The following is a 13,718-nucleotide window of genomic DNA, read 5'->3' on the forward strand; positions in this document are numbered from 1 at the left end:
ATGGTGGGGGGGTAGAGAGAGAGGAAGCATAAGGGATAAAGAAAGAGAGAACAAGATAGAGAGAGGGGGGGAGGGATAGACAGAGAGAGTGATCCATCCCCAGAGGGAGATCCATGCTTCTCCTTCCTGAGGGTGACAGGGTCTAACAGAGCCTCTCAGAAATGTCTCACCGAGAATGGCTCTTTGTCCTGACTGACTATAGTTAGGGCAGAACAAGAAGCCAGAAATCATGTGTGGAGATGTATAAGAGGGAATGTGTTGGAGTATACTGTGTGTATTGATGTGTGCGAGAATGAGTGTGCTATTGGTTGTAAGGGAGTGACTGTGTTAGTGTATAAATCGGTATTCATGTAATTGGTGTGGAAGTGTGTATGAGTGTTTGCATACGTGTACAGTAGGTGTGTACAGTCGTGGTCAAAAGTTTTGAGAATGACACAAGTATTGGTCTTCACAAAGTTTGCTGCTTCAGTGTTTTTTGATATTTTTGTCAGATGTTACTATGGTATACTGAAGTATAATTACAAGCTTTTATTGACAATTACATTAAGTTTATGCAAAGAGTCAATATTTGCAGTGTTGACCCTTCTTTTTCAAGACCTCTGCAATCTGCCCTGGCATGCTGCCAATTAACTTCTGGGTCACATCCTGACTGATGGCGGCCCATTCTTGCATAATCAATGCTTGGAGTTTGTCCGAATTTGTGGGTTTTTGTTTGTCCATCCGCCTCTTGAGGATTGACCACAAGTTCTCAATGGGATTAAGGTCTGGGGAGTTTCCTGGCCATGGACCCAAAATGTCGATGTTTTGTTCCCCGAGCCACTTAGTTATCACTTTTGCCTTATGCCAAGGTGCTCCATCATGCTGGAAAAGGCATTGGTCATCACCAAACTGTTCTTGGATGGTTGGGAGAAGTTGCTCTTGGAGGATGTGTTGGTACCCTTCTTTATTCATGGCTGTGTTCTTAGGCAAAATTGTGAGTGAGCCCACTCCCTTGGCTGAGAAGCAACCCCACACATGAATGGTCTCAGGATGCTTTACTGTTGGCATGACACAGGACTGATGGTAGCGCTCACCTTGTCTTCTCCGGACAAGCTTTTTTCCGGATGCCCCAAAAAATCGGAAAGGGGATTCATCAGAGAAAATGACTTTACTCCAGTCCTCAGCAGTCCAATCCCTGTACCTTTTGCAGAATATCAGTCAGTCCCTGATGTTTTTCCTGGAGAGAAGTGGCTTCCTCGCTGCCCTTCTTGACACACCAGGTCATCCTCCAAAAGTCTTTGCCTCACTGTGCGTGCAGATGCACTCACACCTGCCTGCTGCCATTCCTGAGAAAGCTCTGCACTGGTGGTGCCCCGATCCCGCAGCTGAATCAACTTTAGGAGACGGTCCTGGCGCTTGCTGGACTTTCTTGGGCGCCTAAAGCCTTCTTCTCAACAATTTAACCTCCCTCCTTGAAGTTCTTGATGATCCGATAAACGGTTGATTTAGGTGCAATCTTCCTAGCAGCAATATCCTTGCCTGTGAAGCCCTTTTTGTGCAAAGCAATGATGACGGCACGTCTTTCCTTGCAGGTAACCATGGTTAACAGAGGAAGAACAATGATTTCAAGCACCACCCTCCTTTTAAAGCTTCCAGTCTGTTATTCTAACTCAATCAGCATGACAGAGTGATCTCCAGCCTTGTCCGCGTCAACACTCTCACCTGTGTTAATGAGAAAATCACTGACATGATGTCAGCTCGTCCTTTTGTGGCAGGGCTGAAATGCAGTGGAAATGTTTTTTTGGGTATTAAGTTCATTTTCATGGCAAAGAGGGACTTTGCAATTAATTGCAATTCATCGGATCACTCTTCATAACATTCTGGAGTATGTGCAAATCGCCATCATCAAAACTGAGGCAGCAGACTTTGTGAAAATTAATATTTGTGTCATTCTCAAAACTTTTGACCACGACTGTACAGTATATGTGCATGGGTATGGATGTATTCATACCCCTTGACTTATTCCACATTTTGAAGTGTTACAGCCTGAATTCAAAATGTATTACATCTATTTTTCTCTCACCCATCTACACACAATACCCCATAATGACAATGGGAAAACATGTTTTTAGACATTTTGGCAAATTTATTGAAAATGAAATACAGAAATATCTCATTTACATAAGTATTCACACCCCTAAATCAATACTTTGTAGAAGCACCTTTGGCAGCAATTACAGCTGTGTCTTTCTGGGTAAGTCTCTAAGAGCTTTCCACACCTGAATTATGAAACATTTACCCATTATTCTTTTCAAAATTCTTCAAGCTCTGTCAAGTTGGTTGTTGATCATTGCTAGACAGCCATTTTCAAGTTTTGCCATAGATTTTCAAGTAGATTTAAGTCAAAACTGTAACTCGGTCCCTCAGGAACATTCACTGTGTTCTTGGTAAGGAACTCCAGTGTAGATTTGGCCTTGTGTTTTAGGTTATTGTCCTGCTGAAAGGTGAATTCATCTCCCAGTGTCTGGTGGAAAGCAGACTGAACCAGGTTTTCCTCTAGGATTTTGCCTGTGCTTAGCTCCACTCCGTTTCTTTTTTATCCTTAAATGATTACAATCATACCCATAACATGATGCAGCAACCACTATGCTTGGAAATATTGATGGTGGTACTCAGTAAATGTGTTGTACTGGATTTGCCCCAAACGTAACACTTTGTATTCAGGACAAAAAGTGAATTGCTTTGCCACATTTTTTGCAGTATTACTTTAGTGCCTTATTGTAAACAGGACGCATATTTTGGAATATTTGTATTCTGTACAGGCTTCCTTCTTTTAACTAAGCCATTTAGGTTAGTATTGTGGAGTAACTACAATGTTGTTGCTCCATCCTCAGTTTTCTCCTATCACAGCCATTAAACTCCATTACTGTTTTAAAGTCACCATTGGCCTCATGGTGAAATCCCTGAACGGTTTCCTTACTCTCCAGCAACTAAGTTAGGAAGGACGCCTGTATCTTAGTGACTGGGTGTATTGATACACCATCCAAAGTGTAATGAATAACTTCACAATGCTCAAAGGGATATTCAATGTCTGCTTTTTTTTTCTTCCCATCTACCAATAGGTGCCCTTCTTTGCGAGGCATTGGAAAATCTCCCTGGTCTTTGTGGCTGAATCTGTGTTTGAAATTCATTGCTCGACTGAGGGGCCTTATAGACAATTGTATGTGTGGGGTACAGAGATGAGCTAGTCATTCAAAAATCATGTTAAACACTATTATTGCACACAGAGTGAGTCCATGCAACTTATGTGACTTGTTAAGATTTGTTTTACTCCTGAAGGGGTTGAATACTTATTGACTCAATACTTTTCAGCTTTTCATTTTTTATTAATTTGTACTAATTTCAAAAAACATAATTCCACTTTGACATTATGGGGTATTGTGTGTAGGCCAGTGACAAAAAAAGCTCAATTTAATCAATCTTAAATTCAGGCTGTAACACAACAAAATGTGGAAAAAGTCAAGGGGTGTGAATACTTTCTGAAGGCACTGTATGTGCCTGAGCATATTTTGGGTGTGTGAGTAGAATAGCTTTAGCTGAGCTGACCACATGAATGTATGTTGAGCATGTGTCTGCGTAGCAGTGAAACAGTGTGTGTGTATGTGTATGCGTGTGTGCTGTGGTAGACAGACGTGAGAGCAGAGCTGCAGATGGGATGAGAGAATCACAAGGAGTGGCCATGTGCTCTGCAGAAGCAGAGAGCGAGAGACAGAGATGCCTTTGACAAGGGTACAGCTGCAACACAGTGTGGCAGTGGCATAGCATCACAATGCTGTGTTGCAGTGGAGCTGCTGTGTAGCCACTGAAGAGCTCAACATCACTCCACTGTGACACAGGCCTGTGCAATGGCTTCATAGCACAGCTCATTGTCATAAGCACAGTGGGACAGCTAACAGCTAACTTTGTCATAGCTCAATGGCATAGCTCAGTGCCATGATAGATAGCGCAATGGGTTGGCTAAAGTGCCGTAGCGTGACAGCGTAAACAGCTTGTTGTCGAAGCGGACAGACGTGGTGGAACTGTGCAACCCTTTACCTATTTTAGCGGCACAACTTGACAGGGCTGCGCACCACTGCAGAAAAACCTTAGGAAACATCGGTCTGCCCTTCTGCACAATGCCTGTCTGTTTTACCCAGGCCAGCGGTGTTGCTGCTGCTGCTGCTTCCTCACTCTGTGGCTTTGGGAGAAAAATACAAACAGAAAGATAAACAGCAGCTTTGGGGTTGTTATTAAAGATATTGGATGGAAATCAGGTATGAAATGGAGGGCAACTAAGGTATTTGAAGGTATGGATGAAGAGGATGAGTGTTGGAGACAAATGCCCTTACTTTAGCACATACCTGTAGCCTCAAGGCACGTTTTGAATTGGATTACAATTTGCCTTTATAAATGAGGAAGCAGTCCTAGTCAGTAGTACTACATGTACTGTAGCAAGGTGGGCGTGGGGGACAAGAAGGACATCGAATCCATAAATTCAGGTCAGGGCCTCTACTTGGTTACAGAATATCAGTTGTTATTGACTACAGTGCCAATAACGTTTGCAATGCTTCAAATTGCATTACAGCAGGGTTGTTATTGTCACATTAACCCCTCTCTTTGTCTCCCTCTGTCTTCTCTCCATCCTCTGATGAAAAAGATCTGAAGTTTAGCAACCTCAGGTTCCCATGGCAACAGCTTCTTGACAAATCAGAACTGAAGGAGACACCGAAGGGACCTACCACCACAAGAGGCTTGTCCCTCCTCACTCCAAGAAAGATTCAACTATCACCACTCCTTCGCTAACAGACACAGACTGACATCACACATAGACAGGAATAATGATGATAATGGCCAAATGATGCTCCCTGTCACCATACTGCAAGTCTTACCATATGCAGTATATATATCATCTATAAAACCGAGAGCAACAACATCAGCTATAATATAACAGTAGGAGTGGGGGTGAAAAATATAAAGGGATAGGCTAGATCAATAAAGATAGAAGAGATCAAACAAACTAAATTGAAGTCTAGTAGCAGAAGATAGAGCAGAAAAGGTTGGACGGTGGGACAGAGCGTGAGATACACAAAGCAGCAGTCACATGACCAGCAGGGTTACACTTACCCTACTGACCACTAGTGAGGTAATAGGCTTCCATCCTGTGCCATGCAATGACACAAAAACTAAACAAATAGGCATTTTTCCCTCGCACTGGCAACCTCACAATGGCACAGTGATGTGAGGCTGACACTTCATGTGCAAACTGTTTCTCATGTTACCTACTGAAGCATATTTGCATCCTATGAACTTGGAGAATAGAGTATTACATTATTCCATTTCCAGGAAGAAATGAAAAATGCTGTTCCATTCAAATATGATTTAATGTTTTTGGGTGTTGAGCATTACACCAACCTGCTACATGTTGATTAGAGTCAAGAGCAAGCGAACAGTCATTATATCATTGTGCTCCAGTACTGCACATACAGTACATGTACTTTACAATTGACACTGAATGGATGTTTAAAGATAAATAGTGTTAGTTACTGTGTAAGAACGCAGTCTTACCTTGCTGCTATCGCGTCTGTGTGCGGAGATACTGTATCTCTATACGAGTGGTGTGTGCGTGTGGCCGTTCAACCTGCCTGCTGTCACTGTAGAACTAGGGCATTACCTGGAGTCAGGTGTCACTGCGCAGATGCAGCGAGGGCTTGAGTGTGTTTGTGTGTGTACCCCTTGCATGTGAGAGTGTGTTTTTGTTTCCAAATGTTAGACTGCAAGTGCACATGGTGGCTATTTGTTGTGATTGTGGGCACATGGCATCTGCAGTATGTTTGCATGCATATAGAACTTTCTGTGGGACTGTGAGTGTAGACACATACATGTTTACGTGGCTAGGAGGTGTCTCTCTGAGGGAAGGGCGTGAGGGAGGGGTGGTCTATCGGCTTGTGATAGGAGAGACGCCGGGTGTCCTACTGTGTCTGTTGCTGCGAGCCTAAGGAGGCACAAAGTGATACTTTGTTTCCTAGCCTGATCAGCCAGTGCAGGAGGAGAACAGAGTGGCATTTTATCATTTCAACTGACTGACGCACACAATGCCGATCATTGTGCATGAACTGTAAATGTGTGTGTAACTGTGTATGTGTGCCTATTATAAAATGTGTGCTACAGTGGGTCTCATAATGTTATAGCAGTCTCTCATAGCACTTCCCTAATGTCAGGAGACCCATTTTGCAGTCTGGAGGAATTCATAGTCTTTGTGGACTCCTTCACAGAGTACTCTGATGGAATCATGATGTTGTCAGAGGGTTCTAACAGTCACAAGATCAATTTTATAGGATTATACAAATCTGAGAGGGTTAGAACCCATTAGGTCTAAAGAGATATCATAGGATGATCATAGAATGACAAGGCTTTATTGGACTAAAAGCCAAATGTCATTTTAGGGTACAGCTATACAAGTTTTATTGAGTAATACGTTTTATTGTAATCTGAAATAATTTACAGTAATCGCATCAGATAAAAAATAATCGTATTTGGCTAGCAGACTACTAGCCATCATTATTTCACAGTTAGAAGGGTCTCCTCCAGCAGCATAATGGGGTTGTAACCGTGTCACTATAAAGCCCCTCACATAGCATTGGCAGTATTATCACACTGCAGTCTCATAATATGGTAATGATGGGGCTTTACCAGCCTGGAGGCTGGCTTCATTACAGTAGTATAACACATCAAAGACTCACTGCTCTCTGACTGGCTTTATTAATAGAAACTCCCCCAAAACACACATAGGGGAAATGAGAGGAGAAATAAGTCTAAATCATTTAACATTACACGAGCAGGGAGGTTTACAGGCCAAGATCAACAGGCTGCAGCGATGACTCTCAGTTATACAGTAGCAGCCATTGCTCGTATATATCGTAAGGCATTCATTCTGGGACCATAAATGTGGCTTTCAATTTGAATGCAAAAGTGTATTGATCGGAATGAAATTCCTCCAGTATGACTGGCCTGTCAGATGATGCTTTATGAAAAACTGGTCCAATTCTAATTCAGGAAAGTCATGTCCTGATGGATTGAACTATGTGATACTACAGGAATTTTGCGGTGTTTGAATAGTGTGATTGGATCGGATGCCGTGGTAAGAGGCTCATGGATAAAACTATAGTGAAAATGGACTAAAATCTATCATAGGAATGGCTCAGATGTATTTATGGAAGAGGAAGCCAGTACTGAATGTAAACAAAAACAACCCTTCATAGAGTAGTTTGTCCGCAACGCTGGGAAAAACAGGATGCATGTCAATTCATTCATTCCGAGAATTCCCTCTGGGATGCTTTCTGTGACTGCTATTTTAGCTTGAATCAAATCTGCGAAAATGTACTATCATACTTACAGACCAGAGGGCCAGATTACAATTAGGATAGACCCGGGAAGGAATCAAGTGATGTAATTACACTGTGTGCCACAGAGACATGTCCTCATCCTCCCAATAAGATGATGTTAAAGCACATTTCCATTTGTATTTTCTTACAGTATAGATTACAGGGATTACAAACTGTTTATATGGCAAAGCCAAATATATAAACAAACAACATACCAATACTGTATGGTTTTGACAATGGTTTTGATTTGTCTACAGCAAGAGACGACTTGACTGAGCTACTGTATCTGAGAAACCACAAACACTTTGGTCAAAAGCAGAGGACCTTACACCTTGGCAAGGTACCAAATACTAATGCAGTACTTTACAGTGAGGGAAAAAAGTATTTGATCCCCTGCTGATTTTGTACGTTTGCCCACTGACAAAGACATGATCAGTCTATGATTTGAATGGTAGGTTTATTTGAACAGTGAGAGACAGAATAACAACAAAAAAATCCAGAAAAATGCATGTCAAAAATGTTATAAATTGATTTGCATTTTAATGAGGGAAATAAGTATTTGACCCCTCTGCAAAACATGACTTAGTACTTGGTGGCAAAACCCTTGTTGGCAATCACAGAGGTCAGATGTTTCTTGTAGTTGGCCACCAGGTTTGCACACATCTCAGGAGGGATTTTGTCCCACTCCTCTTTGCAGATCTTCTCCAAGTCATTAAGGTTTCGAGCCTGACGTTTGGCAACTCGAACCTTCAGCTCCCTCCACAGATTTTCTATGGGATTAAGGTCTGGAGACTGGCTAGGCCACTCCAGGACCTTAATGTGCTTCTTCTTGAGCCACTCCTTTGTTGCCTTGGCTGTGTGTTTTGGGTCATTGTCATGCTGGAATACCCATCCACTACCCATTTTCAATGCCCTGGCTGAGGGAAGGAGGTTCTCACCCAAGATTTGACGGTACATGGCCCCGTCCATCGTCCCTTTGATGCGGTGAAGTTGTTCTGTCCCCTTAGCAGAAAAACACCCCCAAAGCATAATGTTTCCACCTCCATGTTTGACGGTGGGGATGGTGTTCTTGGGGTCATAGGCAGCATTCCTCCTCCTCCAAACACAGCGAGTTGAGTTGATGCCAAAGATCTTGATTTTGGTCTCATCTGACCACAAGATCCTCCCGTGTAGTTCTGGGCTGATTCCTCACCGTTCTCATGATCATTGCAACTCCACGAGGTGAGATCTTGCATGGAGCCCCAGGCCGAGGGAGATTGACAGTTATTTTGTGTTTCTTCCATTTGCGAATAATCGCACCAACTGTTGTCACCTTCAAACCAAGCTGCTTGGCGATGGTCTTGTAGCCCATTCCAGCCATGTGTAGGTCTACAATCTTGTCCCTGACATCCTTGGAGAGCTCTTTGGTCTTGGCCATGGTGGAGAGTTTGGAATCTGATTGATTGATTGCTTCTGTGGACAGGTGTCTTTTATACAGGTAACAAACTGAGATTAGGAGCACTCCCTTTAAGAGTGTGCTCCTAATCTCAGCTCGTTACCTGTATAAAAGACACCTGGGAGCCAGAAATCTTTCTGATTGAGAGGGGGTCAAATACTTATTTCCCTCATTAAAATGCAAATCAATTTATAACATTTTTGACGTGCATTTTTCTGGATTTTTCTGTTGTTATTCTGTCTCTCACTGTTCAAATAAACCTAGCATTAAAATTATAGACTGATCATTTCTTTGTCAGTGGGCAAATGTACAAAATCAGCAGGGGATCAAATACTTTTTTCCCCTCACTGTATGTTCTTTCTAAAATAAAATAAAAACACTCATCCCCTGCCCCATGGATTATTGACAGTGAAAGTGAAGCTTTGGGAAATTCTTTCTCTAGTCCCCACTGCAAAGGGTACAGTACAGACTACAGGGCTACAAAATGCAGCAACTCATTTTGATGACTCCAAACATTCAGAACTACAGTAGGGGAGAAGCATCCATCTGTCTATATGCCCACTTATCACCTACCCAACCATATACATCCATAGACTTTGAGCAGGGATATAATTATTTTCGCCAAAGCACTTTGGTCTCATTTAAGACATGGAAGTAGGCAATCAGAGCTCATTTAGGGTTAGATGTATGAGCTATGAGATATGTAACCCTCTCAGAGGCCTAATGTCAACAATGCTCCCCATCTAGGAGACAAGTCTACAGGCTACATCACAGATCAAGGCATGGGGTTTTACTTGATCTTCTTTTTGCTCATTCTGCAATGAGTAAGCTAATGAGATACTCGAAAGAAGCCAACCATAACTGATATTTAGACAATTCAGCATCAGCCAACCGATATAAACTGTATCTATAAACTACAGATAACAAACCTGAATGTCAATTTCTGGCTAAATTCATGGGCTCTAAGATCGAAGGAAAATTGCCATTTATAACGGTAAATGCTGCATTGAAGAACGATGCCAAAATCATTGGCTGAAACACCTCAAATCCGATGTTACCCCTTCGCGGTAACAACGTTTGAGATAATGATTTCTGTTTTTATACATTCCATCTGATATCTGGGGATAAGGATCGAAACAATAGTGCGTGAAATGCATAATGCCATCTCTCGGGTCCATGGCAAAATAAGATGTCACAGGTAGGCCCTACGTTATGGAAGTGATGCAGGGATGGACTCAAGAGAGCATGGGGGGTCGGCAACATAGTAAAGATTTACACAATAACGGAGGCGGTGCATTCCAGGTTATATATACACATTGCTATAAGAAGGCGCACGTAAGCATGATATGGAGAACAAAGCATCTATCGTTTATGTAATATGTTATCACAAATATGTCTACTGTATATGGAGACAGTAGCCAACGTAAACGAAAGCTGTAGGGTGAACATCCAATTGACGCAATCATTGAAAATATAATGAAAATGCCAAATAGCCAATTATCGCCGCAATTCGAGCCATGCCAAATAGGTTCACGCATTTCTAATTAAATAACACGACATTGTTCATGTCCAGCGCACAAACACATCTGTGAAGGATGGCGCAATCGTCAGCAGGTCAATGAAAATAAGAGACTGTGACAAGGTCAGCAGCCTATTAAAAATAAAGACACCATTTATGACAAAGAAAATATGCCAGAATAAAGAACAAGCTCCACCACCTTTTAAGTGATCTTGTTTCCCCGCAAATCCGCCTTGAAGTTGCGGGCGCGGCGCCTTGTATCTCCAATCTACAGCTCTTCGACCCTCTTTGTGTTGCTGATGCTGCGGGTGCTCGCGACAGACAAGCACGCATGGCCAAGCTTACAGACCGCTCTGAAGAGAAACAGAGTCCCGCACAGTCGCACGCACGTGAGGCGGGAGGGTGTGGCTGGCGGAGGCTGCGCTTGGCACAAACATCACCCAACGTCTACAAGCGATCTCCTTCCTCTAGGCTACGATGCACTCTCCTGTTTGTCGAAAGTCGTTGCCTAGCCTAGGCCTATATAGTATATGTTCACACAATAGCGTTGGCTATTGATCTAGTATAAATAATGTCTGAATAGGCATAGTATGTCTTTGATTCGATTTTATTCGGAGTGGAGGTGCTTCTTTGTCATTGACAGTCTTCACGGTCTGTCACAGTGAAGTGGCCTATCACATTCTGTCTTTGAAAATGATTAGTATTGAAAATCTCACTTCAATAAGCAATGGACCTCAAATATTGGGCTAAAATCTGATGTATGGGGGACATACGTATTGACACCTTTATTGTTCGTTGGGTGTGGGGCAGGACTGGCATGACTGACTGCTTTGTGCTGTGTGCATCTTGAGCCAGCCCCTGCAAAAGGAATCAGCGGAATATATATATGTTTTTACTTGTAATGAGTGGGGTGCTTCAACAATTCATGAAGCATAAAGGCCTCCACAGTTGGAGACTATTCCAATGATTTAGCACCACCCTAAGAAATAGGCCTTAAGTCAAAAAAATCAATAATGTAATGTGCAAAACTGCTGCTGGAAAGACAGACGTTCATAATGCAGTCAGCTAGTTCCAACTGTAGGTAGGCTGGTCTTCCAGTAGGTGTCGGCATATGATACGTAAAGTCCTTCCCCGATCCCTCCCAGACCCAGCAGAACAAAATATACTCCACACAACTACAGCTCCCACAATCCCCTCTGATTTACGCTCTTCTTTTTGCAGGAACAGGAGTAGTTTTGGTAGTAGCAGCCGATATTATGTGTACGTGGTAGTTTAAACTGTTTTCTCCTCAATAAATCAACATATCAGATACCCGACGGACATCATTCAGAGACCGACGATGCCTCCGCGAAACCAAGATTTCGGACTGAAAAAGTCTGGAGGGGCCAGGAGCGGGTCCGTGATAAACTTCAGACAAACTGTTAACTCCGGCTCTTTACGCCGCAGCTCTGCTGTCTTGCCATCGGTGCTGACGTTTGCTGTGATCGTGGCGTCCGGGGGCCTTCTGCTCATGATAGAGAAAGGAATGCTGAATAGTATGGAGACACCACCACCTCGGGGATACAGCAAGAGGTCAGGCTACCTCAGACAAACCCGACATCTTGATCCAGCTGTGGACGCAGAATCCCAGGTAAACGGAAGCCAGTCTGTAAGATTCCCAGTAGCCTACCACTTGATTTGGCGCGATATGATTTGGAAGAATATGACTTTAAAATACCTTAGTTGGCCTACAGATGTATTCATTTCCAAATTACTTATTATTACTCCATTATTCATGTTTTTGTCACAGGATACTTTGTGTAAACAAATAATGTAGGCTATTACTTCAACATCATGTAAAAAAAAAAAAAGTACATGTTGCAATCTCGTCATGAAATGTTAGGCCTTGCTTGAGCACTACAGATATTTAATAGAAATCAAATGCTATTTGACCATGAAAATGTCATGGGATGCATTTGCTACATCGTTTACATTTTCTTAGTGGTCTACTCTGATGGAATGCATATCATAACATGCTGTGTAGGAATTAGATTGACTCCAGTGATATTGTATTATTATTTTGTAAGTCTTACGTAATACTAGTTTATGTATTTTTTTATTTTCTTTTACATCTCCCCCAAACTCCATTCAGATTCTCCAGGAGATCCGTAACCGCACCATCCGGACCATGTGTGGTCAGAAGAACATGCCCCACAGTGTGTGGTCCCTGAGCCCCCTGCAAAGGAAAACCCTGCTGCAGCACATCCTGGTGAACGACGAGCACCGCTTCCTCTACTGCTATGTCCCCAAGGTGGCCTGCTCCAACTGGAAGAGGGTTCTGAAGGTCCTGAGTGGGGCTCTAGAGAATGTGGATGTCAACATTAAGATGAACCACAAGAGTGACCTGCTCTTCCTGTCCTCCCTGAAGCCTGAGGAGATCCGCTACAGGCTGAAACACTACTTCAAGTTCATGTTTGTCAGGGAACCTATGGAACGCCTGCTCTCCGCTTACAGGAACAAGTTTGGGGAGATCAAGGCATACCAGGAGAAGTACGGTGCTGAGATCATCAGGCGCTACAGAAAGGGCCATGCCAAGGATACAGCAGTGGCTGGGGATGATGTGACCTTTGCTGAGTTTGTGCGCTATCTGCTGGATGAGGATGTGGACCGCATGAATGAGCACTGGATGCCCATCTACAACCTGTGCCAGCCATGTGCCGTGTCCTATGACTTCATTGGCTCCTATGAGCATCTGGAGAGTGATGCGGACTATGTGCTACAACGTATTAGTGCACCTCCACATGTCCACTTCCCTGAGAGACAGACGTGGTACAAGCCTGTCACCAAGGAGACGCTGCACTATTACCTGTGCAGTCTGCCTCAGAAGCTTCTCAGGGAACTCCTGCCCAAGTACATTCTAGACTTTTCCCTGTTTACTTACCCCCTCCCCAACACAACCACTGAATACTGCAGACATTAACTGCAAGATGGTATTTTATACTTGAAAATTATTATTTTTATACAGTATCTTGTTACACATTCGCCATTTATTTTTTATTCCGAGGGAACAAGCAGTATTTTGATATGTTACTTTTTACATTAGATTTGTTACAGCATTGGGAAACATGAATGTGTTTGAGTATATGCATAAAACCACAAACTTGAAAGGAATTGTATTTTAGAAGGAAAGTGGTAATGTTACTGAATCAAATCAATTAGTTTCCATGCATTCCACTTAAACACTAAGAAATTACTCAACTGTTACTGTCCAATTGCTCTAATAACTGTACAGTCCATCTGGGCTTCAACTAAACATTGACCCAACTGTCAGCTAAGTATTAAAGCCCCGATAACACATTTGTATTTATATTTTGTAAATACATTT

General features: G+C 42.7%; 2 protein-coding genes across 3 annotated transcripts in view; one reads left to right on the forward strand and one right to left on the reverse strand.

The window, feature by feature from the left end:
* cracd (capping protein inhibiting regulator of actin dynamics) overlaps positions 1-10,753 on the reverse strand; it is a 35,850-nt gene extending 25,097 nt beyond the window's left edge. Inside the window, exons 1-2 of one of the 2 annotated variants that reach the window (XM_041848767.2) lie at positions 10,554-10,753; positions 4,075-4,216 (exon numbers count right to left, since the gene is read on the reverse strand). The gene's annotated coding sequence lies outside the window, so the exon portion shown is untranslated. The remainder of the gene's footprint in view (positions 1-4,074; positions 4,217-10,553) is intronic. The other variant, XM_045207717.1, reaches the window with a different exon arrangement.
* Positions 10,754-11,571: 818 nt separating this feature from the next.
* On the forward strand, positions 11,572-13,688 carry LOC121540147 (carbohydrate sulfotransferase 14-like). The gene is made up of 2 exons (XM_041848771.1): positions 11,572-11,984; positions 12,486-13,688. Exons 1-2 carry the CDS (start codon positions 11,694-11,696, stop codon positions 13,311-13,313), a joined length of 1,119 nt encoding a protein of 372 aa, XP_041704705.1. The 5' UTR covers positions 11,572-11,693; the 3' UTR covers positions 13,314-13,688.
* The last annotated feature ends 30 nt before the right edge of the window (positions 13,689-13,718 follow it).

This window comes from Coregonus clupeaformis, chromosome 26 (assembly GCF_020615455.1).
Source record: "Coregonus clupeaformis isolate EN_2021a chromosome 26, ASM2061545v1, whole genome shotgun sequence".
Classification (NCBI taxonomy): domain Eukaryota; kingdom Metazoa; phylum Chordata; class Actinopteri; order Salmoniformes; family Salmonidae; genus Coregonus; species Coregonus clupeaformis.